The sequence below is a fragment of the Letharia columbiana genome, assembly GCF_014066305.1.
Source record: "Letharia columbiana isolate WasteWater2 chromosome Unknown Sc0000090_s0, whole genome shotgun sequence".
NCBI lineage: Eukaryota > Fungi > Ascomycota > Lecanoromycetes > Lecanorales > Parmeliaceae > Letharia > Letharia columbiana.
The window spans coordinates 6,364-31,885 of NW_023501135.1; the positions used below are offsets into that span (position 1 = coordinate 6,364).

Consider the following 25,522-nt stretch of genomic DNA (forward strand, 5'->3'; position numbering starts at 1 on the left):
ATAAAGAATTTAATATAGATTAGAGTATTAACTAGATATAAATATAATCGTAAGACTCTTATTATTTATTTAATAGTAGTTGATAGAGATTGCCTAGTCAATAATACTAGTAAGCCTTGGCCATGATAGACACTAGGCTCTACATCAGTCATACATAGCAGTCATCCTTCTACCTCTGGGACGTACATCATTGGTTCTCTGGGACGTACATCATTGGTTCCTCTTATTTCCGGGATGGCGGTGTGCGGACTTTTTTGCTACGCGGTTGCTCGGCTTCCGGGCGAAGCCGAAGTGTGGCCAAGACTCTTGGCATACGTAGGCTTGGCATAGAAGCTTAATAAGAGGGCGATGCCCCCGTTTTCCTTTCTGCTTCCGTAAGAATTTGTTTTACTACAAGATCCATATACGAATATTTATTTATCTACTACTAGGTCCACATTACTACATAACTCTAGACCTACTTATACTTGATCATTTAAGTCTGTCTAACACGTCACTTCCTCTTTCCCATTGCGACCCGATCGGCCTTCGCTATGGAACACACATATATGATGGACAAAATTCGCGGGGTTGAGGAGATCATTGGCTATCAATTTAGCGATCCTTGGACGATATGGGAAGCGCTTCAAGCCGCCGGGTCGCCGGTCCAGACTATAGGCAATCGAAGACTCGTTGGTGGGAACAGACGTCTCGCGGTGCTGGGCGACCGGGTGCTTGACCTTGCGATCGCAGAAGCGTGGCACGAGGGGATGGAAGCTCGGGGTAACAAAAATACATGACGAAGGATCGCCTGAGGTCACGAGCTGACTTTATTTCAGTTCGATTTGACCAGATCCGACAGGCAGTTGGGGGTAACCTCAACTTGGATAGAATTGGCCGTGTGACTGGTCTGGTGGCATTCGTCAATCAAAACCCTTCGACGCTGGGCGTCGTGTCTCCGGTCACAATGTCTGCCACTGTTGAGGCTGTTCTAGGAGCGGTGTATTTGGACAGCGACATGAATACTGTCAAACGTGTGATGAACACGTTGGGATTGGTGCCAACTTGAAGGGTGGGCCCCAAGCGCAAGCCAGTAACGTATCCCCTTTCTCCCCCACCCCACCTCTGGTGAAACGCTATGCGAGTTAATGTGACTTTGTAAATATAGCCTTTGCATGGGGGATCCTCGGAGCTTCCGCATCGCGGTCCTCTCGCTGGTTGCGATGATTGAAACCGCGTTCTTCTCCATTTCAGGGTCTCTACTGCGGATAGAATGAGCAGTCGAATCCGCAGTGGGCAACCCTTTTCTGGGAAGAGCTCGGATAGCAGCGTCGGAGCCCAGCGGAAGGACGGCGTTGAGGCGGATCCAAGGAACCCCCATGCCGCAGGATGTTTTGCCTGAGCCACAATAAGATCGGTTGCCAGAAGAATTTGACCGGGTGATACGGCTTCTAATTGCTTGCAATAGATGCCACTACCCTTGATGATGGACAAAAGCGCTTGTGATTTTCTTTATTCCTCGCGAGAGCATCTGGTTGCTGGGACTCGCAAACACGGTCGATGTTCTTGATTTCTGCGACGACCTCTTCAACAGAGGTCCGAATTTTGCTTTACCCGCATGTAATCAGTATCTCTTCAACAGAGATCTGATCTGATCCTGTTTCGTCATGTACCCAATCAATAGATCCTCAGTTACACAGACAAATAACAGAAATAGCGTGACTTAAATGAACGTCCTCGAATCCCCCATTGCAAGATTTCTGGGCAAATTGCACCCGCTACGGAGGGCCACCAACCCTTGTAGCCGTACAACACCTTGGTGTTGACACGACCCGTTCCCGAGCGTCGCCATGTCATGCTCTTGCACCACCACCCAATCTCGAAACTTTGGCCGTTAGTGTCGATCGAAGTCTACCCTTGAGTCTCAGCTTCGACTGTGAACTCATCTGACGACCAAAAACCGGCAAAATCTTTGTGTAAAAACACTCTATACTCTACCGATACCAGCGCTTGGCCAGGGAAAATAGTATTGTTCGGCATCGGCGGCCGTTGTCCCATAATTTCGATGATGAAACGCAAGGCTTTGTGAACCAGACGGCTCTTCTCTTGCACATGGTCGAGGCCCTTGAGGTCGACCACGGCTAATATCATGCCAGGCAGCTCTACCCGCCTTCTGCGCGAAAAGCGAAATCCGGAGCCGTGGTAGGCATCGAAATCTCGAGTCCCAATGCGGAAGGTCTGCGTCGAAGCACCGATGAGACTTTTGATTGCAGGAATAGATGCATCGAGGGTGGGAATGCTTGCGAAGCCAACCCAGAAGTCAAACTCGATTGTCTTGATCGCGGGTGCCAGTCCAAGCAGTCGACCAACCCAGTCATTTCTGGCTAGTTCCAACGGCGCGGCCGCGACGTGTTTGATCAAATGACGAGAGGTTTTGGGGAGTAGGGACGGGTCATGAATTTTGGGCAGCCCGACAAGACGGCGGAGGAATTGGTGATTGATGTTAAGATGATCGGCAATCTGCGTAGTACCGAGGAAGAGAAAGGTGTTCTCCCCGTACAGAACGGGATAGGCTTCGGCGGAGATGGAGCGATTGACGGCGAGGATGGCGGGATAGAGCTTGGGAGTGGAATAGCTTCGGCCACCCACTGCCTTTTCAAAATGACAGTACTGGGGCTTTCCGTCGAGCAGTAGGCTGTATATCTGGAGTCGGAGCTCGAAGGGCAGAGACTCGAATCTTGACCTGGGTGGAATGGCGGGGCGAAGAGGCAAGGTCTCTGTCGTTGGGATCCGATTATGGATCCGCTGTAGCGCAAGCATACTTTTATGCTTTAGTCTCTGGTGGTTTGTTCATACAGGGTATTGGTCGTAAACAGGCGAGCAAACATCTTCCACCGACTACCTTATGACTCTCCCAATGTTCGCAGCCTTTACTAACTGCTAAGACCGCTAAGGTATAGGTACCTTAGTAGATGCACAGTCAGCCTGAGGGAAGCCCCGGCAACCAATCGGTCAATACTTTCGTGTCTTGCATTTTGCGTATCTGCGAAAGCTTCACATCCAATCTTGACCCCCACACCACCTGCATAATTCTACAGACTCTTGAACAATGTAGATATCAAAGAGTGTGTGTGCAAGAGAATTGATGTTCGATTCTTGTGACTCCTTTTTTCTTCGATTCTCACAACCGCTCGGAATATCGACAAATCTTCAGTCACTTTGCAGATTCCGACAGCGTTAGTATCGCACAAAATCAGAATACCAGCTTCTATATACACTCTTTTTTGACACATGCATTATGCATCATTCTATGCATCTGTACAGGTGGCGTGGTGGGGCTCGGGGTCCGGGAACCCGATTGCACCGAAGGCGCGAGAAAGTCACAAAACTTATCTTCTATCAATACTCGTATGTAACTCGATAACGGAGGCCACGATCACACAAGTTTCAGTACGTTAACTTCTTTAGTCGACTGGGCTAAAAATGATATCTTATACAAAACAGAAACGCACCTTGCGCCGTCGAAGAATTATCCGACGTGGAAAATCCGCCTCGGTGAATGCCAAGCTTTTGCAAGGGTCGTATGTAAGATTAGACTTAGAGTACGCTAAATGGGCCAGCTTACCTAATAAACGCGCCTGCCGAGGTGCGCTAAGAGTCTAGATTCTACTTACTCTGTACTTACTTTACTTTAGAAGAGCCGTCAAGCCTCCACCACCCAACAAAGTAACCACCTGGATGCGGCAGGAGAGAGCGCAAAAGAGCGGTCAAAAAACTGAGATGGATCACATGATGATTATTCATGTAACTCTCTCTTCCTTCGATCGACCATGGCTGATCGATAGACTCTGTGCTGTGACGGGCGGGCAAGGCCTAGCCTTGTTTTAAAGAGAGAAAGGAACCATTGTTTGCAGCTATGTTTGCAGCCACTCTCACCACATTGACCTGCGCGCGTGGGGTAGGTATTGACTTGTCTTGAATACCTACCTTAACCTCCAACATTCTTCTCATCGGACATCTGCTCTCTTACATTCTTCTCTCCTGTCGCTGCGCTCATTGCATCTCACTGCCCCACTAACACCACCACCGAAGCCTGCGGTCGCCATGGTCGTCAGAGCCCCCGGCCAAGGAGGCATCCTCCAGGGATCCAATCCCTCCACTTACGATCCTAAGAATCCCATTTACGTCTTCATCATCCAGGTATGTCTCTCCATTGATCTGCCGGCGGACCCGATACTGACCCATCGTCGTTCTAGGCTGGCATTATCCTCATTTTCACCCGACTCCTCCACCTACCTCTTTCCAAGATCAGACAGCCAAGGGTCATCGCAGAGGTCATAGGCGGCATACTACTCGGTCCCTCTGTCCTCGGCCGTGCCCCGGGTTTCACCAATGCAATCTTCCCCGCAGCTTCCATGCCCACACTCTCAACGGCGGCCAACGTTGGTCTGATCCTCTTCCTCTTCCTTGTAGGACTCGAGGTGGACTTGCGGCTACTGGTCAGGAATTGGAGGATAGCGCTCAGTGTTGGAGCTGCCGGTATGGCTCTCCCATTCGGGCTGGGATGTGCAATTGCATACGGACTCTACCATCAATTCCGCGATGATAAGGGTCTCGTGCCCATCAGCCTCGGGACATACTTGCTCTTTATCGGTGTTGCCATGGCCATCACGGTAGGCCTATATCATCCTGGCTGTTCGCGAATGCTAAGCACATGCAGGCTTTCCCAGTACTCTGCAGAATCCTGACCGAGCTGAAGCTACTTCAGACCCAAGTTGGTGTTGTCGTCTTATCCGCAGGCGTCGCAAATGATGTGGTTGGCTGGATCCTGCTAGCTTTGTGCGTCGCCATTGTCAACGCTGGATCCGGAATCACGGCTCTATACGTTCTCCTCACATGCGTCGCCTATGTGCTTTTCCTTGTTTACGCCATTCGCCCAGCTTTCCTGTGGCTCTTGAGGCGCAGTGGTAGCATTCACAACGGCCCCACTCAATCCGTGGTGGCTCTGACTGTGCTGATGGTCTTCGCCTCAGCTTTCTTCACGGGCATCATTGGAGTCCACCCAATCTTTGGAGCTTTCCTGATGGGGTTGATCTGTCCCCACGAAGGAGGATTTGCCATCAAGCTCACAGAGAAGCTTGAGGACCTGGTCACCGTATTCTTCCTCCCACTTTACTTCGCACTCTCGGGTTTGAGTACCAACCTCGGCCTCCTCGACAATGGAATTACTTGGGCGTATGTCGTCGGAGTCATCGCGGTGGCATTCATCGCAAAGGTTGCCGGTGGTACCCTTGCTGCGAAAGCCAACAAGCTTGTGTGGAGGGAGAGCTTCACTATTGGTGTTCTGATGAGTTGCAAAGGCTTGGTAGAGCTGATCGTATTGGTGAGCCTTACGGATCCCCTCTCCCCTGCAGGGATACTGACTGGTTCAGAACATCGGTCTCCAAGCAAAGATCCTGAGTCAGCGTACCTTTACCATCTTCGTCGTCATGGCTTTGGTCACCACCTTTGCCACAACACCCATAACACTCGCGCTCTTCCCACCCTCGTACCAGAAGAAACTCGCTGCTTGGAAGCGAGGTGATATCAACTGGGACGGGAGCCGACTTGATTCGGAAGACGCTGCAGGCAGCTTTGGGGGGTCTGTGGCGGGCAAACCGCAGATCACAGAATGTCGAAGGCTTCTCGTCTGCCTCCGACTTGACAGTTTGCCCAGTATATTCACCTTCGTTGCTCTCTTGGGCGGTGAGAGGTCTAATACTGCGGTTGCTAAGGTTCACCCTCGCAAGGATGGCAAAGTCGCAGGAACCGAGACAGATAGGCAATCCTCAGGCCCGCAGCGACCCCTCGAAGTGCATGGACTTCGAATGCTAGAGCTCACGGAACGTCTCTCGTCTGTGATGAAAGAGTCCGAAGCAGACGACTGGTCGAATCGAGATCCCGTGGTGAACGCTTTTCACACCTTTGGCCAGCTCAACAATGTTGCTGTTTCCGGAGAAGTACAATTCGCACCTGAAACACAGTACGCCGCCATGCTGGGTGAACGGGCAACGGACACTACATCTGATATGGTCTTACTTCCTTGGAGCGAGAGTGGTAGCCTTTCCGAAATCGCCACGGCGTCTTTTGGTGAAGGGACTCATGGTACTTTCAGCAATGCGTCATATAATTCCTTTGTCTATGACTTCTTCCAAAGCGCACCATGCAACGCAGCGGTGTTCATCAACAACGGCTTTGGTGCGATCCCACGCGAAGAGCCGCGGTCATTGACCCGCGTTGCTACCGACCTCAGCTTGCGAAGCAATGGGTTACATACGACGGCACCGCTCCGAGATCTCAGTCATCACATCTTCTTCCCCTATGTCGGATCAGTGGATGACCGGGTCGCCCTGCGCTTCGTTCTGCGACTGGCCCGGAACCCGAATGTCACCGCTACCATTGTGCATGTTGAAGGGACCGAGCGATGAGACCATGGTGGCTGGAACGGGCAAGAGCAATGCCACCGTTGTCACGAGCGTTGTGCCGGAAAGTGATAGCGAGGCATTCTTCCAGTCGATGGCCGACTCCTTACCGGGAGAAATGCAATCGCGCGTCTTCTTCGATACGGTTGAGACGCTGAACACATGGGATGAGTGTGTGGAACGCGCCAAGGCGGAGGTTGGGCTCTCGCCCAAGAACGCAGGTGACCTGGTGGTGCTGGGCCGAGGTCAGCGAGGCATGTCGTATGAGGGCACCGATGTCTCGAAAGGGGATGTTGATCAAAGCCTGAGTCATATGAGCAAGGCTCTGATCAGCGGCAACGTCAAGGCTAGCATTTTGGTTATCCAAGCGGTGCGGAAGGGGTACTAGGGTTGCATGGCTGCATTCGTCCGTTCTGGGGGGTAGCAGATGTTGCATGCATGTTTATTGTGGAGAAATGTTTCGAGGAGAGTGATGTACTGTATTTACGATGGTCACAATCGTCTCTCTCAAGTCTCGCGTCGTACACTATTATATACAGCGGAGAGTTGAACATTTCGCGTGGCATTGATTTTTCATCACCCTTGGTGCTTTACACCAAGCAAATCCGAACTATTTATTCTACGGAGTGCTCGGCTATTTTGTCTCTCATTATAAAGTATTCTTTAATTTTCTGGGTGACATTTATCACGCTCATGGCACTGCAGCCAGTAAGAGCCTAGAGTACTGCTAAGATTAAGGTACCTACTTGTAAGGTATGACCTGGAAAAGCTCGGACCCCGCGATCAACGTGCTAAGGCAGCGGCCCGTTCCTAGGCTCGAGCAAGATAGTTAGCTTGGGGGCACGTTCTGCTTGGCATCCGCTTGTACTGTTTGTAGAACATCTAGATCCCTACCACCAGTCGTAGAAATGATACAGGACCCGAGCAGCCGAAAATTGCCCGACGTTGCGTGTGTCTGGTCGACCGTCGATACCAATATTATTGTACCGTCACCATATCGGCTCGGCCGAGGGTGGGGGTTTGTACGTTGCATGTACGCCTGGGTTTTCATTGGGCCAAAAAATGCCGCAACATTTGGATTTTCCCCGAAGGCACCCCACGTGCTGCTGCAGCTTTCCAAACGAATTTTTCCTAAAACTGTTCACCGTTTTGGCCCTGTTTCTCGACTGCGTGATGCACTGATACACTGATACACCAACCTTGATCCGGTCGTGGTGCAGGGGGCGCAGTCATCAATGGGCGTTGTAGATTATGCCCGTCGCTGTAAGAAGTGATGCATTTCATAGGCCGGAAGATGTGGTCGGTGGAGCTGGACCCTGACCCTGTCTTACTTTTCTTTGTCTTATGGAAGGCTTAACAATCTTGCCCTGTCTCTCTTTTTCCTTCTTTCCATTCCTTCCATCCATCATTCCCCGCGGGCCCCGCTATCCTATCTCCTTTCCACCTCTCGGTGTTTGTTTGTGTACATAGAAAAACCCAATCATGCAAACACTTCCCCCCTATCGTCAAGTCACATCCACATCGCTCATGATGCGGTCGATCGCATCCCATCCGTCGGCACTGGTGCCTACGCGCACCAGCAGCGGTTGGAAAAGCCGGGCTTGAGCAGGTATAGCACGGAGGAGAAGGAAGTCGAGGAAGAAGAGGATGGGAGGGATGTGAGGAAGAAGCAGGTACGCTGACTCTATCTCACATCTGACCACCTCTCGCTGACACCGAGCCCCAGACTTTCCGAGGCAAATACCTCTTCTGGTACGTCCCTCGATCCCTCCCGTCAGGCTTCCTCTTTCCACAACCCATGAACCCAGTCGACTTGTTCCCCTTTACCGATCTAACATCTCCCTCCCCTCCCTTTAGGCTCGCGTACCAATCCATTGGCGTCATCTACGGCGACATCGGCACCTCCCCCCTCTACGTCTACTCTTCAACCTTCAGCTCCGAGCCCAGCCGGGATGACCTCCTCGGCGCGCTCTCCTTGATCATCTGGACCTTGACGCTGATGGTTAGCGTCAAGTATGTTACCATTGTCCTCAGGGCGGATGATGAGGGTGAGGGGGGGACGTTCGCTGTCTATAGTTTGTTGTCGAGATATGTATGTGCTCTTGTCATCTTTGTGGTTGGGGAAGTAGTACGGAAGGGGGAGGGGAGGTGTGAGGAGCAATGCTAATACGGTGATGGTGTCATAGGCAAATATCGTGAGACGCGATCCAAGAGAAGAGAGGGGCATCAAGATGGAGAGGGTCAAGACTAATGAATTGAGCCCCGGCAGCAAGTCTGCGAGGAATTTCATGGAGAGGAGTGCATTCATGAAGGCCTTGTTGAAGGTTGTGGGGGTGTTGGGAGTGTCATTGGTCATGTCCGGTATGTTGAAAGGGCCTTTGTTGGTCTGACGGGACTGACCGTATCTTAGATGGTGTCCTCACCCCAGCTCAATCTGTTCTGGGTGCCATTCAGGGGTAAGTAGTCTCTCTACGCTCTCTTCGGCTCGCTATACCTGGGTATTGAATCAAGCTCGCAGCCTGGAAATCGTCAAGTCTGACATCTCCTCATCCACCATCGTCGGTACGACTTGTGCTATCTTGATCTGCCTTTTTCTCATTCAGCCTCTGGGTACATCCAAGATTGGAAGTGCTTTTGCGCCAATTGTCATCATTTGGCTGCTCTTCAATCTCGCCTTTGGCATCTACGTAAGCTGCCTTCATCCACCCCCACACCTTGCCAATGAACTGACAAGCTCGGCAAGAATCTGGTCTTCTTTGACCACTCGGTCCTGAAAGCGTTCTCGCCCTACTTTGCCGGGGCATACTTTGTACGCAACAAGACCGACGGATGGCGGTCCCTTGGAGGCATTCTGCTCGCTTTCACAGGCGTTGAAGCATTGTTCGCCGATCTCGGTGCTTTTACCAGGAGGTAAGCACCGATTCCTGGCTTAGCTCGTCAATTGAAGCTTAACTGTCGTCCAGGGCCATCCAGCTCTCGTGGTTGTGCTTCGGATTTCCATGTCTTTTGCTGGCGGTAAGCTCTCTCCTATTTGACATAAATGTATGTCTTCCAATCTCTGATTCATACGCAGTACATCGGTCAAGCTGCGTATATCAGCCAGAACAAGGGTGCCTATTCCAACCCTTTCTTCAACTCTGTGCCTCCGGGCATGTTCTACCCTAGTTTGGTCGTTGCCATCCTTGCGGCTATTGTGGCAAGTCAGACTATGATCACTGCGACCTTTCAAGTAAGAGTAGCCCATGAATTAGTCGCAAATCGATCATCGGAACACTGACTCTTATTTAGCTGTTGTCCCAAATAATCAAGTTGTCATACTTCCCACAAATCAAAATGAAACACACATCGAGGATCTTCCACGGTCAAATCTACATTCCGTGGGTCAATTGGATTCTCATGGTCGGCACGATTTGCGTCACAGCGGCGTATAGCAATGTGCGCACCTATCTCTTTGCCGATTGCCCCATCTTTCTCATCACGCAACGAAGCTGACCCAGATCAACCACTAGACAACGAAGCTCGGAGAAGCCTACGGCGTCTGCGTCATCCTTGTCACCTTCATCACCACCTGCATGGTGTCCCTCGTAGCCTTGATCATCTGGCGCCTGCACTTCCTGATCGTCGTCGCCGGTTTCCTGGTTTTTGGCACCCTCGACGGTCTCTATCTCTCATCTGCTCTCACAAAGGTCCCCAACGGCGCTTGGTTCACGCTTTGTCTCGCTATTCTATTGTCGAGTATCTTCGTCCTCTGGCGCTACGGGAAAGAGAACCAATGGCGTGCCGAAGGCGAGGATAGGATCTCTCCTAGGCAGCTACTGACGGAATTGCCAAAGGATGCGGAAAAAGATGGTGATGCACCTATACTGCGCCTCTCGTCCAGTATGGGTGGTGCGCCCGTCAGCCGGCTTCGAGGCGTGGGTATCTTCTTCGATAAGACAGGCAGTCCGAATGGTACTCCGTCCGTCTTCATCCACTTCTTGCAGAAATTCCAGGCTGCCCCTGCCGTCGTCGTATTCTTCCACATCCGACCTCTCTCAACCCCGACGGTAGCGCCCGAAGACCGTTTCAGCGTATCCAGATGTTTCACGCGCACCAGCTCGAAGAGCACACTGCAGGACTTCTACCGTGTCACCATCCGCCACGGCTACGCGGACGAAGTCATAACCAGCGACCTCGGTCTCCTCATCTACGAAAACATCCGCAAATTCATCATCCACGACCGCGGCATGTCCACCGCACCTACCCCCTCACCCGAGTCCAACAACTCCACCTCCGAAGACTCCACCTCCTCTTCCGACCCCCCACCACCGCCCCCTTCAACATCTCAGCCGAGTCCGCAAACACCAGCAAACAGCAACACGTCCGCCAAGCCCTCGCTTCCTTGCAAGCGGCGTACGATGACCAGGTCGTGCACATCGTGGGCAAGGAACAGATGCGTATCCGCGAGGTGCGGGGGTGGGGCAACGTGAGCGGCATGTCCAGGAAGATCGTCCTCGCGGCGTTCCTGTGGTTGAGGAGTAATACGGGCAGTAAGGTGGCGAATATGAACCTCGATGTCGAGAAGTTGGTCGAGGTGGGGTTTGTAAAGCTTATTTGACAGGAAGAGGGTGGGATGAATTGAAGATTTTTTCGCGCACGCTGGGTGGATAGGTTGGAAGAGTGATACGGCCTCTTGTTTCGATTGGTTGATTGATTGATTGATTGATTGATTGATTGATTGATTGATTGATTGATCGATCGATCATTGATTCATTGATTCATTCATTCCGTGTGATTCAAACCATCGAGTCCGTGAAAATTACAACTCCAAAACTATTCATACATGTCCTCACGAAAATCCCCTCTCTCGATCCACCATCCATGACCCCTCCCTCCCTCCCCCCTCCATCACCAGCCAACTTGCCCCCTTTTTTTTTTTTGGATACAACATTACTTCCCCCAGCTTCCGATCCGATCCGATCCGCGCACCGAGACGTCGGCGACGCCGACGTCCCCGTTCGAATCTCTTCTCGGGGCTGTCTCGGAGGGGTTGGAGATTTGTCTGTCTGTGGGGGTTTGGCATGTTGATTTGGATTTTGGGAGGGTGAGGGCGGGGTGAGGGTGTGGAGGGGTGTGGGATGAGGGATGAGGGATGAGGGATGAGGGATGGGGATTGGGATTGGGACCCTTTTATCATCTCTCCCCTTCTATCAACTCTCCGTGTCTTTTCTCTCTGTGTCTTTTTCTCTTTTCCTTTTTCTCTGTTCAGTTTTTTTCTTTGTTGGCTTTTTATCGGTGTCTTTTTTCTCGGTGTCTTTTTTCTCTGTGTCTTTTTTTCTCTTTTGGCTTTTTCTCTGTTGGCTGTTTCTCTTTCGGTTTTTTTCTGTTTTGGCTTTTTCTGTTTTCTGTTCTCGCTTTTTCTCTTTTGGCTTTTTCTCTTTTGGTTTTTTTTCCGTATCTTTTTTCTCTTCTGGCTTTTTCTCTGCTCGCTCTTTCTCTTTTCGCTCGCCTTTTCTCTGTTCGCTTCTTCTCTGTTGGCTTTGTCTCTTTTCGGTTTATCTCTTTTCGGTTTGCCTCTTTTCGGTTTGCCTCTGTTCGCTTTTTTCTGTTGGCTTTTTCTCTTTTGGCTTTTTCTCTTTTGGCTTTTTCTCTTTTGGCTTTTTTTTTCGCTTTTTCTCTTTTCGCTTTTGCTCTTTTGGCTCTTTTGCTCTTTTAGCTTTTTCTCTTTTGGCTTTTGCTCTTTTCGTCTTTTTTTCTCTTTTGGCTTTTGCTCTTTTCGTCTTTTTTCTCTTTTGGCTTTTTCTCTGTTGGCTTTTGCTCTTTTGGCTTTTTCTTTTTTGGCTTTTTCTCTTCTCGCTTTTTCTCTTCTATTATCTTCTTTATATCTTTTTCTCTTCTCGCTTCTTCTCTGTTCGCTTCTTCTCTGTTCGCTTCTTCTCTGTTCGCCTCTTCTCTGTTCGCTTCTTCTCTGTTCGCTTCTTCTCTTTTCGCTTCTACTCTTTCCGAACACGACGTCGCGCTCGCCCTCAGCGCCGGTCTCATCGAATCCGAAGAGAAGGTTACGGATCGACCAACCATCCAAGAGTGATCTCGGCCTCGAGTACCAGTACCATGCCCAAACCACGCCGGTGCCACATCCTCATCGCCACCGTGAGGGGGTAGCTACAACGCACTACGGTGCTGCGGCATGCTTTCCAACAGACGGGTCCAAACGCCGACGGTACGGCGGTGACATCGCCCCTGGATATCTTCGAAAGCTTGAACGGGGACGTCGTCGGCGGAATCACACGCCGGCTTTTCGGCTAGCGGGTGGCCGGGGAGAGTTTTCTAGGCTGCTAGATCTAGGACGGCTCCTATCGGCGAGGACTTTGGGTCGCTGACTGGGAAATAGGACCTTTCGCAGAACTTGATTTGGGATGGAACGGGTTTTTTAATGGGAGCTTCGGAAGGGTGAGAGATTTCCGTGACCCGCTCGGTTTTCGACAAGGCCGGCTGGCGGCACGGCGGGCGAGGACGAGCGCGCTGTTTGATGGTGTGTGTCGCAGCGGCAAGGGGACGGCGTGGGTCTATGTTTGCGGTGACTCTAGCCCGGTACTCGGGCTGATATCTACGACCAAACACTGATTTTGTCTTGTTATTTTGGGTGAAGAGGTGATGGAATACCTGGATTGATTTAATGGTATGCGACAGGGATTTAGTGGAGAGATATCCGTGCCGTATTTTCCGAGTAATTATGAATTGCAAATTAAATAATTAGCGTTCCAAAAAACCTCTTCTTGCGACGAGAGGAACAAGAATGAAGAGCAAGAAACGGGGGGACACCGCCTATTCAAGGCTCTTCCAACATGGCAATCTCGGCTATCCTGCCATAAGTGTGTGCTGTGCCTCTCCTCATCACTAGCCCCCAGTCAAGCTGTGGCGATTAAATAATTAGCGTGTGCAGAAAACGTTGGAATACTTGGCACTGAGATTTTTCCAAACACCCCACAAAAGTAGTACTGAGTAGATGAATCTTCTCCCATATCGCATTCTACCACCTTCCTCATCATATTTGAAGCTCCTGTATATCTCGCTTAGCCGATCCTTGGTGTTTTGCCTTAGTTTTTCGAAATGCTTCCCAATCAACGCAGTCAGGGGCCCCCCCCCCAACCTCCCCTCCGGCCAGACAGTCCAAGAGGCCTAAGAAGGCGTCCTCCCGTGCCCAAGCGATTGCTGAGGATAGCCAGCCGGGCCCCAGCAACAGTCAGCCAAGCGCAGCTACCCCCGCTCCCAGACCTGAAGGCCCTCATGCCAAAGCCGCCCGTGAACGTGCAGCCCTGGAAGACAATTGGCTAAGCGAGATATACAGGAGCTTCAAATATGATGAGGAAGGTGGTAGAATGCGATATGGGAGAAGATTCATCTACTCAGTACTATTTTTTGGTGGGGTGTGTGTGAGAATCTCAGTGCCAAGTATTCCAACGTTTTCTGCACACGCTAAAAGAATGCTTGGCAAAGCTGATTCAGCTCCGCCTCCGACTTTTTGTTAGCGCCATTCATAGAAAATTGTAGAGAACGTACTTGCCACTCTTGTACCAGCTCATTCCATATTTTTGAAGCTTCTGTATAGCCCAAACACGAATACGGTGGTGTTACAATGCCTCGGAAAACCGTTAATTTTCGTTAAACGGCCAAGACGGCCACCAATGATCAGGGACCCTCTGGATCTGGAGAAGGTCATAGAGAAGGTGGAGGATTTTGATTGATATTACGTAGTACTTCATTGTAATTACTCTGTTATCTCCATAGTCAAATGCCTTAATTTCGCCGTCAAATATGTAGCCTGCAGTGCTCTGCTTGAAATGCTCTACCGCAAATCTATCACAGCTAGTGACTTCAGCCTGTTTCAGAGCCCTGCAGACGGTGGACTTGTGGACCTCGACATCCCACTGCTCTTTCAAGAACCGCGCCAATTCGTCTTGATACAGCCACGGTTTTTGACGCTGGTAGTTAAGAAGAGCGTCTAAAGCAGCAGGTGAGAGGCTGCGGCATCGCCCTTGTGTATATGTACCTATCACGAGGGATCATTAGATAGGTCCCTCCACGACCAAAACACTGATTTTGTCTTGTTATTTTGGGTGAAGAGGTGATGGAATACCTGGATTGATTTAATGGTATGCGACAGGGATCCGGTGGAGACATTCCCGTCGGCTAATTTTCCAGTTTTTTATTGATAAAGGCGTCTTTGGAGTTTACTTACCGCGGTGACTTCCGGGCACGCACTTTGTGTGAGATGGTTTTCTAATTAGAAATATTAGACATCAATTGACTCCTTTCGGGTCAGCCGTGGCATGGGGTCGGTGTCATCCAACATTCTATTCCCATATATCAAGCCGTCTCTTCCCTGGGGGGTCTTACGTACCCACACCTCGAATACGATTTAGGCCGGGCGTTGAGTGCACATATTTGGATACTACGCCTCGTGAAAGTCCCTCGAATGTTTTGACACAGTGGAAGCCAAGCCAGTACCACTTACTCAAACCCGATCTTTCGAAAGAAGAGGTATCGACATGACGTGTTCGAAGCGATCAATATCCTTCACTCCGATTACCGCGGCCCTTCCTGGACATACTTCTCCTCTGGACGCATCGTGGGCGTCGAGTCTGTTGAGGTGATCGTCCCGCGTCTTGAGAGGATGCTGGTACACTCTCTGTATGGATCTTTTGTTCGACGGGAACGAGCAGCTTTCAATCCAATGGGACCATCACGGCGCGCACACTCGGCAGGACACCTCTGATCGCTTTGACGGCGAATATACCCCTTTCGCTCCGCTGTTGCCGGGGATGCTTGCGTCTGGTCTACTGCATCTTTGCAAAATTTCTGTTAGATAAGTGTAGCAGGCTCGGTCAAGATGGATATGCTGTATTTTTTCGCCGAAGGATTTGCGGCGTCGTACCACTGGATTTACGACGACTGAGATATTTGTCATGACCCCGGCAGTTGTTCAACCCTGCGAGCACGTTCTCAACAAAGGCTTAAAAATATCCCTACTCTTCGGGGTTTTTGGTGTCATGCAGCCACTGGCCTTTTGGCATTGCGTCCAAAAAAGCTCGAGTCAATCAAAGGTAGATGGATGGCTTCATGGCTTGCTTTTACTCTGGTATCCTTCCCGTACGGGTACATGCATTATCCGCAAGCAGCAATTTTTGAAGGTGTTTCTACTGCGCTCTAGCACTTGCGTTTCTTTGATAACTACTTGGGATGCTAGCACCGGACTGGACTGGGCGACCCATTAACATTAGTTCCTTGGATTGGAAAGAGATCCGTTTCCCTTTCTTCACCGGAACAAGGAATCCAAGAGAGTCCGAGCAGTTCTAAAGTTTTGGAAGGATACAATTGGGTGTGTTTTAATCAAATCAGTAGCCAAGGATACCGGTACGATAACGAGTCATCTCATGCAACAGTGCTTCCTACGTCGACTCCTGTGATCCTTCCGGGGTGTCCTCGAAACAGAATATGCACAAGAGGCTCTTCGGGAAGTTAGAGGAGAGGTGGTGAGGTATGGACTCTTGAGTGTGTCGGTGGTTTGCGAAGGCTGAGTCCGCGCGTCCGTGGTGGGGGTTTTGGCAGGGCTCGTTCGGGTTTGTTGCGTAGGACTGCATCGTCGGCGGAGATGTGTGTGTCCGATGTTGGGGACGGTTCTAGGGTGATGACATAGAAGGATCTGGAGCGGAACAGGCACTGCGCTGGCATTTTGCCGTCGCTCATCGACAAAGAGAGTATTTTCGATATGATTGATCATGATCGCATGTGTTGTTGGAGACCCGGGGTTAGGCAGATGGGATCGGAACGTAGTTTGGGCCAGATGCTACTTCAGGACTTCTCTCGAGCATCGAGAAGAAAGGAGCATACATATTCATTGGTCCTCGGTTGGGGTCCTTGATTCTCGGCCTGTATGCATGATGCAGTTCACCGTGGGGTTGATCAAAAAGGTGTGACAAAAAGCCTTCCCTCAGACTTGCAACATCTGGTCGAACCGACTATTTCGTTGTAGTATTACTCATGAACTTCCTTGCGATGACAAGGAAATTTTGGAAGAATCTACCACCGGTTCTGGTTGAAGCTTGCTGAGTTGTTGGTAATTCCCACCCAGAACTTGAGAGACGGCTCTTGGGCCTGTGGGAGTTCTGACAGAGATCATACGAGCCGTTCATGTTTTCCCCATTTCTCATCATCGAATTTATCTGCTTGACGTTCTTGGACTGAATGCGCGTTTGAAGGAGTGTAACTGACGAAGTCCTCTCTTGGCGCCATCAACGATTTCAACCTAGCCGACTGCGTCCCTCTCGACGGCTCCGCAACCTTTGCGCAGATAGCAGAGAAAAGCGGCCGATCCGAGCAACTCATCGAGCGCTTTATCCGCCACGCAATGGCCTTCGCAGAGCATCCTCCTGGTTGTGTACGCCATACAGCGTCATCCCAGCTCTTAGCTACAGAGTCATATCTGAAAGACGCCGTCGCAATGATGGCATAGGAGATATGACAACCCGCCACGAGGGTGACAGATGCGGTGAGGCCATTTGGTGACAGGGGCGAGCCAACTGAAGCGCCTTTTACTTTGGCCGATGAGCTGGGTGTGGGATTGTTTTAGCATCTGGCGAAGCATCCGGGAAGAGCTGAAAGCTACGAACGTGCCATGATATGGTATGGTTCTTTTGAGGCTGGTATTTGAAGCATTCGGTGAATGGGTGTTTGTGGGGTCTGGTCGATCGGCCAGGCGCGGTCGTGGTTGGTGTGGGTGGAGGTCAGGGGGCTGTGCCAAAGGCTCTGGCTCCGGCTACAAAAGATGCCAGGTTTGTCGTGCAAGGCTTTGAGGATGCGATTGGGTATGAGGGAAAAGCATTGCTGGAGGACTAGAAGGGCAGAGTCGAGTTCGTGCAACATGACTTCTTTATCGAGCAGCTGGTGAGGGGGGCGAATATCGATTTCTTGAGATGGATTTTGCATGGTTGGAGCGACAAGTATGCGGTTCGCATTTTGGAAGGTCTTGTTCCGGCGATGAAGGGTGGATCGAAGGTAGTGCTGTTTATGTTCTTGTTGAAGGATGGGCCTGAGACAAGATGGACTGAGAAACTCCCTCAGTGAGTGGTAGGAGTTTTGTCGATGCGTTGTTCCTTCTTGACTCCTCTTTGAATACTTGAAATGGTTACTGACGTGATGGATGATGTTGAGCATAAGGACGTCGACCTATCCATGCTTGTCGACTACACAGCAACGAGAGGACGGCAAAGGCATTTGAAAACGTATTCCGGCGGACCCTGAATTCCAACTTGTCGATACAAAAAAGCCTAGGGGAAACGCGATGGCTATCATTGCGGTGGTCTGGAGGTCTAGGAAAATGGTTGAGTTGGAGACGAGATGGTGAAGCTGTTGAAATCATTCAGGAAGGATAAATTAAATTTTTTAACCCCTTTAGGGCTAAGACAGTAGAACGTCAGATGGCTAGGAAACACGGTGGCTGGAACAATTCACTTGATGTTGACAAAAGAGATGGTCCTGCGGCGTGGAATTCAAAATCTGAGAGCATAATATCATTGGCCCAGGTTGACCCAGGTTGAAAGGAGAGGGAAAAGGCTTGGTTCACGGGTTCTCCATAGTCACTTACTCATTCGATTGGGTCACTATGTATATCATCATTTATCGCCAGATCAGCCATATTAGCAGGATGGTCTATCAGGCGAGACTGCTGCACGACCCACACTGGAGGGTAATGGGATATCATCGTGGAGGGGTCGAGTATGCCAAAGCCATTGTCGAAGTAGATGCAGTGCCATATATTCAGTCCGGGCATTCCTTCCTCCTGCATCTTGCCATCAAAAGCTGTTGAGACCGCGGAAAAGTCCGCGCCTGTGGGGAAGACCCCGGGTTTGGGGAAATACCGAAGACCGCGCTGTCCCTGTACCTTTGTTATTCGTTTCCACTTTTTATCAAAGTATCATGATCTCTTTCTCTGGGCCGTCTGTTCTGCTGCAAAAATTGGTTCCGCTCAAGACATCAGCTGCGGTCAGAACAAAACTCTGTAACATGACTGCGATTCTTGAAGGATTGGCTAAATGCCGTGCTTTATCTCATTTTCTGCCCAGACGCGAGCACCACTACACGTACTCTTCCAAAAGTCACGTCTACTCAAGATCTCTTAGGAAGAGAATCCTCGGGAAGAATTGCTCGGCAGTTCCAGTCTCCCGCTTGCGGTCATCGTGAGGAACACGTCCCCATGTTCACCTGGGCCAGTATGTCAGTCGGATTATTCTTTGCTGCTCCGTCGAGTTGTCCGAAATCATACCAAGCCCCCTAACACTACCGGCCTTCCCATGCCGTGCGCAAACAGAAAACAAGGCGGTCACGGCTTTCCATATATCGTAGAATGAAGACACATCAGATTTACCGGCACTGAATATATTGGCGGAACATTTCAGATCCGCTTATTTCACGAGAGATTTTCGTTAGGGGACACGGCTTGCGAAGAAGTGGGTCAATGCACATACATGAATCGATGTTGTAAGGAAGGTCTTCCGTAACGGCCGGATCGCTGCCGGGACCAAATACTCGTCGTACTTTGTCGGCAGGCATGTCGTAAAGAACGTCTCTGCATGACTCCCACGTCGCGAGTGTTCCGCGGCAGGTAACCGGCATTTCGTATGCCCCAAGTATTATAGCTAGATTGTTGTCACCACCTACAAGTGTCAGCCACGGGATGCAGATCAGTATGTGAGCTTGTAAAAGATTATTTGCAATGAGTCTGGCTTCACTCTTACCTATGTTTGTCGCGATACCACCTTGCGATACAACACTGGTTGCGCATTGCACCACAAGAGCTGCTGCAGCTCGACGCAGCATATTTAATGACGCCTTGGCTGTGGTATGGTCCCCAATCAGAATTGCTTGGACGTAGCAGAGCCCTCTGTCACCCATGACCAAATATGGAAGAGGCAGTATGTCTGCGGGTAAGCCGGTGTGGCGTTCACCAAATGTCCATGTGCTCGCATCGGGGAGCAAGTATTCCTTTGCGTCTTCGCAGTCGAGGATGTTGGGATTGTAGCCATAAGCCTCGCCATCGCAGCGTATCGTGAAACCATTTTCTGCAGACGCGTTAGATGTTGGGACGGACGCGTTTGAGGGAAATATTGGCTCCACAATATTGGGTATTGCTGAGAGCTTCAATGCGCTGTCTTCTGTTGGTTGAGATGTTGTGGCCGAAACAGTGAAGCCAAAGGAAACCACCAGCAGGAGAAGAATTTGAGGAAACATATCTTAGATGAACTGCACCACGGGGTTGTGCTTAACCAGCATGGACTAATCAGCACGAGGAAGATCACAGAAAATGATGGAATGATAGCCGACAGTTACTCCTACTGAATTCCCGCTTCAAGCGAGTGGGTAATTGAGAGACCGCGTATACTGCTATGGTAATCTATGCGCGAGCTTTTTGATTGACCACGCTAAGTCAGTACTGAGAAGTAGAGATATGTGCAGCGAGCATTCCCTGGTAGCAACCTGGATCAGCCCCTGGACAGCCTAAATAGCTGAGTTGCTGGGGGTTCTTGGGTAGAGCAGGAGAGCTCTCTCCATCTGGTGGGTCCTCAGAATCTCAACGAGGGGAGACGTAAACAGCGTGTTTCGCATAAGGCGGGAGACACAAAGTACGATTGGATAGACCAGCGTTTGCCTTGGACTAGAGGCGAGAACTGATGCCATCCAGCTACCGCCCACGAAGACCCCTTCGACGGTCTCCATGAACCATTTTTTAGAAGCTTTGTAGGTGAACAGGACGTATCGACAATGATCCAACATAACGACAATACTGCGTTAGATAGACCGATCTTTTCGATGTCGCCTGTGGCCAATTGTGGGATTGGTACAGGGAATTTGCCGGGTCCTATTCAAAATTTCGTCAATGAAGGACAATTTGATTGTTTTTGCGGGCACAGATCGTGTTGTCTTCAGCATTACTTCGTGCTACCTCCTCTTTCAAGTTAAATGCAGCATTCATGACAAGATCTTGCTCTTTCATTGACATCTTCTTAGCGAATCTATGTCTAATGAGTAGAATTACAATGATTGAAGCTCGACCTATGCCACAATATCTGCACACCTTCCACCCCGCCACAATCGCATCCACGAAGATGAATATCGGCCAGAGGATCCCACACACCAACCATCCTCCAGCAATATATCAGGCTAAACCATCTCTTTAAGTGAAGCGGATCATGAATGCCACCATGAGCGCGAACAACCCGGTAGCTTCAGCGAAGGCGAAACCCAAAATGGCATATGCGAACAACTGTCCCCTCATGCTTGGGTTGCGAGCCACACCGGTGATCAAAGCCCCAAAGACCGTTCCGATACCCGCACCGGCACCAGCAAGACCGATTGTAGCCATACCGGTACCGATGTTCCCGCCAGCAATGACCATGGCTTCAGCGAGCTCCGAGGAGAATGGACGGACCATTTGAGGCGCGAAGGAAGCCTTGAAGGCGTTGCTGACTTGTTGACGCTTGAGGGTTTGGAAGGGAGATTTGGCGGCATTGTTGTGCTGGAGAGAGCGGCCCATGCCTAGTCGGTAGAACGTGTCAATGAGCATAATGACTTTCTAGCAGTGACAAGGTTGAAGTCCAGTATAGAGCCAGGGAGATACGTACCTGAGATGGCTCGCTGGGGGTTGTTGAATTGCAGCTTAGTAGTGCTACGGAGCGCAGGGCGTGCGGCACCGGCAGAAGCGGAGCCGAGCATTGAGGCGACCTTGGGGGCCATGAATCGTGCCGAAGACATGGTTGAGATTGTGAGATGTCAATTGAGGAGTGGAGATGTGTTTGACGACGTCGTTTGATGGTGCTTGGGGCGGAGGAGATGGATGAGGTGGAAGGTTGTCAAGTTTTTCCAGGAGATTGAGCTTCGAGCTTGGCGGGAGCTAACAGGATGCGGGCTAGCGTTGAATCAGCGCCAAGACTCCTCTCCGGCCTTCACTTCTGCATCACCACTTATAAAAGATTGATGTCGCCGCGTCTATTGAAGCAGAGGGCTCTGCGTGTTGGTCAATCACCATCTCAAGCTACAAACACTCCCCTAAAGATGCAGGAGGCACCTGTTGTCAAGTATCGTGATATCTAGTCATTACTTTCCGTCATAAACATTTTCCATTTGTACAGCCAGCATTTGTGATGGCAGACCACTGGCGCTTAACTGACATAGCGCCACTACCACATCCTCATGGAAACCCCCTCAGATACCGAATCCACAAACTTTCCCACAGCCATCCCGAACCTCGCAAGATCAAGAACAATTTGCTTTTCATTATGCCCGACGGTATGGAGGTTGTCCTCCGGCATCTTGCTTACAAAAGGACTCTCTTTATCCTCCAAACTTCCTCGACACCTCCATGCATCATGCAAAGATCATTGAAGTTTTCTCCACCTTGCTTAACCCAGATTCGGGCCAAGACTTCGTTTTCGATGGCTTCGATGCGTTTTGCCGAGGGCCCAAGGATTTCTTCCAGGGTCATTGCGTCAAGGATTGTGACGTGCTTTGCAAGCGCTGTCATGGGAGTGGTTTCTTCAATACTGAGTTGTTGCTGTCATAGTCCATTTAATCCTTCTCGCGATAATCAGTGAGAACGCGACTGATGGTTTCGTCTTCTAAGCTATCGACAGCGGCGAAATACCACACCAATTTGTAGCAAGGTTCTTCGTCAAGCCCTGCCTTCGCCGCTACAGACCAAACTTTAGCTTATGCCTATTCACAATTTAGTGGATTCAGTATTAACCTACCTTCCCAAGGTACCCGGACATTTCTCAATCATCCTCTCAGCAAAACTCCCCTTACCCTGAGCGACACAAGCGCGATACTCCGCCTAGTTCTTCTTCAACCACTCTGGAATGCCCTCAGGCATTCGATCTCCACCATATATACGCTTCCCGGCCGCTGCACTGAATGCCTCGAGGTTGGCTTTCTTGAGAACCTTGACAGCGACAAGCTTTTTGGCGAGATGTAGTGCTATGAGTGCCATGAGCATTAGCTTGGAGGCGTGTTGCAGGACTTCCCTTTCGAATTTGATCTTCTGGTCAGGCTGAAGCGTTGAGCCAGATGCGTCAACGAGGAAGATGGCACGAAGATGCAATAGCCCCTCTTCTGGGAGCGCATGGGTGCAGCTATCGAGAGGAAGGCATTGAAGTCCTCGGTGGTGGCCTCACGATCGTTCAGTGATTCTCGCAGTATGCAGTATGCGTAGGTGTAGGTGCTGGCTTTCTCGGAGGGTGGCTGAATGAAAGTGTCGGTTTTGTCGCTACCGTTGGTTTTGGCATTGCAGCGCTTCACCTAAGCCGGGACTGTGTCCTATACTGGATCGGCGAAGGTTTTGGGCTGCGGGATTGCCATTCTTCCGCCATGTTGCTGGCTAGGATTGGATGAAACTCAGGAGGTAGATCAGCGCCGCCGGGGATAGCGAGAACGTGGTGATGGAGTGACATGTCGTGCGTATCTGTCTTTGACCCGGAATGGAGATTTGAGCGCGTTGATTGACTAAGAAGGGTATGTTCCTTCACCCGCTGAAGCGAGAGGATGTGAGGTAAGACTAGTCTTGGTATCTAGCTAGGATTACTACTACGACGTAAAATTCTCAAGTAGTATTGTCAATATGCAAAGTGAGGCGTTGAAGGTGAAACTCTGTTGATTGTGGGGGAGGCAAGTCTGAGAGCGAGCGGGAGGATGGAGTACCTTCGTTCCTTCTCACTAGTGCGACGAGAGAAGATGGGAAAAGCTGGGGTACTGAATGAGCAGCGGTAAGACAGCAAACAGCACTGATCAAACTACGATTCGTCCTTTGGAGTCGGATGCGATCGGAACTTAACGGCCGGGGAGCATGCCCAGTATAAAGGATTCCTCGTGATAGCCTGCGGCTCTATACCCTCTAGTCGCCCTCGCGGAAGCTCGCGGAAGAGCTCTATACCCCCAAGTGTGCATACATCAAGGCTGTTTAGGTAAGGTTGGGGTAGATCTGAGCTGGTTAGAGGTTCCTCCACAAGTATTTCTCGTGCTCCAGAGTTCTAAGATTTGGAGCCGCGGAGAACGTTGGGCCGCGGTATGTCACGGTCCGGGACTCGGGAGAGCAGTCTCCGCACATGAATCCAGCTTGATTCCCCAGACAGCCCATGGAATAGGAATGCTGCTATCGGCCGGGGTAGAAATGGGGTCGAAGGCCCGGATTCGTGGTGTTCCCGAACGGCATGGCCCACAGCAAGTCTCGCGCCGTGGCCTCACATAAGTCATCAGTACGGAAGGTAGGCTACCAACGGCTTTAGATGGTCATTGTTGGCTTGGGCAGACCTTGAAGATCTTTCAAAGCTAGAAATATCTCATTCTTCGGGCATATGAAGCTTGCAATCAAACACTGCCGGCTAAGTACTCTCGGAGACCCGAACGTCTTCGAACTGGACTTTTACAACATCTTTCAGGATGACGAGATTGGAAGTGAGATGGATGTTCAATTGGCTTCGTCAAACGTACAGATAGGGTTCGAACAATGCTTCGTGTACGCCAAACATGCTTGGACTCACGTGCCTGAGCAGTATTCGTCAGTTCCCCAGTACACTGTCAGGCTTCAGTCAAAGCCAGTTTCGAGGTTTGAATGTTGAGGATTTTAGTTATCTTTACTGATGCACCTCTAATAGGAGAAGAAAGCGCCGGATCCAGATCTGCTCGCACTTACCCCCGGATCCGAGACTGGTCCAGTTGCAGGTGGGCGCTGGAGTGTCTCTGCTTGGAGGCAAATCTGTAGGGCTAAACCGAGACGCCGCGGAGATGATATCTATGATGTATACGGCAGGGATTCTTCAGGTGTTGGCCCAGCAGGCAGTGAAATGTGCTTCCGCTGTGAAGCTCGCCATGATGGATCGAAGAAGTTTGTGCGAGTAGATCGATTTAACAGACGGCCATGCCAAAAGAAACGTGAAGAAACACACAAATGCAGAAACGCGCTGAATGTGGTGTTTCTGTATGAACTTGCGCTCCTTGGATGACTATGCAATTTTTATTTTGGGCTTCATGTGCTTCGCACAAGTCTAATGAAGGCGCGTAGGAGACTACAGAGCGCAATTTGGAAAAGGCCTGGAGTGGATTCTGATACACTGCATTTTTGTGGCAGCAGTTAGTCTCAGTAATTCAGACTCACGGCTAGCCGGGGTACCTATGGCCAGCCCTACACTCGTGCCTCGCTTCGGGGGCCAATCATATCGCAAGCTCATTACGGCATACCCCTCCCTTAGAGTCTGAGTAGGAAACCCTGGAATCGCTATATTGATCGTTATTTTGTATAAGGCACCCGCAATAATTGACCGAAATACGAAATTCGCGACTTTCAACGATTTTTCCACGACTATCATATACTCCTTTGAAGTTAATCGCGGGGCGAATAGGCCTATCGAGGTCGCTGATCAAGTATTTAAGCCTTTTATTAGGATCGGATGACTTATTGTTGTCGCATAAGCTGATCCGAGACCGCGATCTCCGCTAATACTTATAGTATCCACCTTCAGCCGACTAATCTTTATTAGGAAAACCTTAGACGATAGCGTATCGTATTCAGCACTATTGAAAGATCATGTAACGAACTGGGTTAAGAAATTGCTAAAGTAGATTTGTTATATTACCCTTGGTTAGAAAGTCGAGTACTCGAGATACGCTCTCTATAGAAATATATATCAACTCGAATACGCTTCGCTCATGAGTTGAAGGGATTATAGTATATATATCTTAAATGATATTAACGCGGTTGGCACGCCTAGAACGAGCTCGTGTGGGTGTGGAATATATTGAGGATACTTAGGCACCCAACTTTCTCTATAGCGGCGACGGCGAGATATCTTCGAACTTCAGATATTAACCTCTCTATGCCTTATAGTAACATCCTTCCTCTACATAATGGCGAAATCTAAAAACTTTTGATGGTTCGGATCGAAAGAAATTCAAAAATTCAAATATTTGGTTCCCGGGCTGCCGGGTATAAAAGTACGGAGGAGATGACCAAGCGATATTCGATTAGGTCGTTCATAACGACGACGTAGACCTTTCTG

At 50.2% G+C, this 25,522-nt stretch overlaps 9 protein-coding genes across 9 annotated transcripts; 4 read left to right on the forward strand and 5 right to left on the reverse strand.

Moving 5' to 3' along the window:
* Positions 1 to 533: 533 nt before the first annotated feature.
* HO173_012680 (uncharacterized protein) lies at positions 534 to 1,048 on the forward strand (the record flags this gene model as incomplete). Its single annotated transcript, XM_037314515.1, has 2 exons — positions 534 to 762; positions 819 to 1,048. 2 exons carry the CDS (start codon positions 534 to 536, stop codon positions 1,046 to 1,048), a joined length of 459 nt encoding a protein of 152 aa, XP_037158575.1.
* Positions 1,049 to 1,890: 842 nt separating this feature from the next.
* Positions 1,891 to 2,799, reverse strand: HO173_012681 (uncharacterized protein; the record flags this gene model as incomplete). The annotated part of the gene is made up of 1 exon (XM_037314516.1): positions 1,891 to 2,799. One exon carries the CDS (start codon positions 2,797 to 2,799, stop codon positions 1,891 to 1,893), a length of 909 nt encoding a protein of 302 aa, XP_037158576.1.
* A 1,284-nt stretch (positions 2,800 to 4,083) lies between these two features.
* On the forward strand, positions 4,084 to 6,446 carry HO173_012682 (uncharacterized protein; the record flags this gene model as incomplete). The annotated part of the gene is made up of 4 exons (XM_037314517.1): positions 4,084 to 4,179; positions 4,236 to 4,652; positions 4,700 to 5,362; positions 5,412 to 6,446. 4 exons carry the CDS (start codon positions 4,084 to 4,086, stop codon positions 6,444 to 6,446), a joined length of 2,211 nt encoding a protein of 736 aa, XP_037158577.1.
* An 88-nt stretch (positions 6,447 to 6,534) lies between these two features.
* HO173_012683 (uncharacterized protein) lies at positions 6,535 to 6,828 on the forward strand (the record flags this gene model as incomplete). Its single annotated transcript, XM_037314518.1, has 1 exon — positions 6,535 to 6,828. One exon carries the CDS (start codon positions 6,535 to 6,537, stop codon positions 6,826 to 6,828), a length of 294 nt encoding a protein of 97 aa, XP_037158578.1.
* Positions 6,829 to 7,713: 885 nt separating this feature from the next.
* Positions 7,714 to 11,037, forward strand: HO173_012684 (uncharacterized protein; the record flags this gene model as incomplete). The annotated part of the gene is made up of 13 exons (XM_037314519.1): positions 7,714 to 7,739; positions 7,951 to 8,113; positions 8,167 to 8,192; positions 8,298 to 8,532; positions 8,627 to 8,801; positions 8,851 to 8,896; positions 8,959 to 9,127; positions 9,184 to 9,350; positions 9,404 to 9,455; positions 9,514 to 9,669; positions 9,729 to 9,875; positions 9,950 to 10,772; positions 10,829 to 11,037. The coding sequence occupies 13 exons, from the start codon at positions 7,714 to 7,716 to the stop codon at positions 11,035 to 11,037; spliced, it is 2,394 nt and encodes a 797-aa protein (XP_037158579.1).
* A 7,557-nt stretch (positions 11,038 to 18,594) lies between these two features.
* On the reverse strand, positions 18,595 to 19,706 carry HO173_012685 (uncharacterized protein; the record flags this gene model as incomplete). The annotated part of the gene is made up of 4 exons (XM_037314520.1): positions 18,595 to 18,680; positions 18,742 to 18,879; positions 18,944 to 19,132; positions 19,214 to 19,706. 4 exons carry the CDS (start codon positions 19,704 to 19,706, stop codon positions 18,595 to 18,597), a joined length of 906 nt encoding a protein of 301 aa, XP_037158580.1.
* Positions 19,707 to 20,649: 943 nt separating this feature from the next.
* HO173_012686 (uncharacterized protein) lies at positions 20,650 to 21,227 on the reverse strand (the record flags this gene model as incomplete). Its single annotated transcript, XM_037314521.1, has 2 exons — positions 20,650 to 21,011; positions 21,098 to 21,227. 2 exons carry the CDS (start codon positions 21,225 to 21,227, stop codon positions 20,650 to 20,652), a joined length of 492 nt encoding a protein of 163 aa, XP_037158581.1.
* Positions 21,228 to 21,789: 562 nt separating this feature from the next.
* Positions 21,790 to 21,996, reverse strand: HO173_012687 (uncharacterized protein; the record flags this gene model as incomplete). Its single annotated transcript, XM_037314522.1, has 1 exon — positions 21,790 to 21,996. One exon carries the CDS (start codon positions 21,994 to 21,996, stop codon positions 21,790 to 21,792), a length of 207 nt encoding a protein of 68 aa, XP_037158582.1.
* A 470-nt stretch (positions 21,997 to 22,466) lies between these two features.
* On the reverse strand, positions 22,467 to 22,921 carry HO173_012688 (uncharacterized protein; the record flags this gene model as incomplete). Its single annotated transcript, XM_037314523.1, has 2 exons — positions 22,467 to 22,737; positions 22,794 to 22,921. The coding sequence occupies 2 exons, from the start codon at positions 22,919 to 22,921 to the stop codon at positions 22,467 to 22,469; spliced, it is 399 nt and encodes a 132-aa protein (XP_037158583.1).
* Positions 22,922 to 25,522: the final 2,601 nt, after the last annotated feature.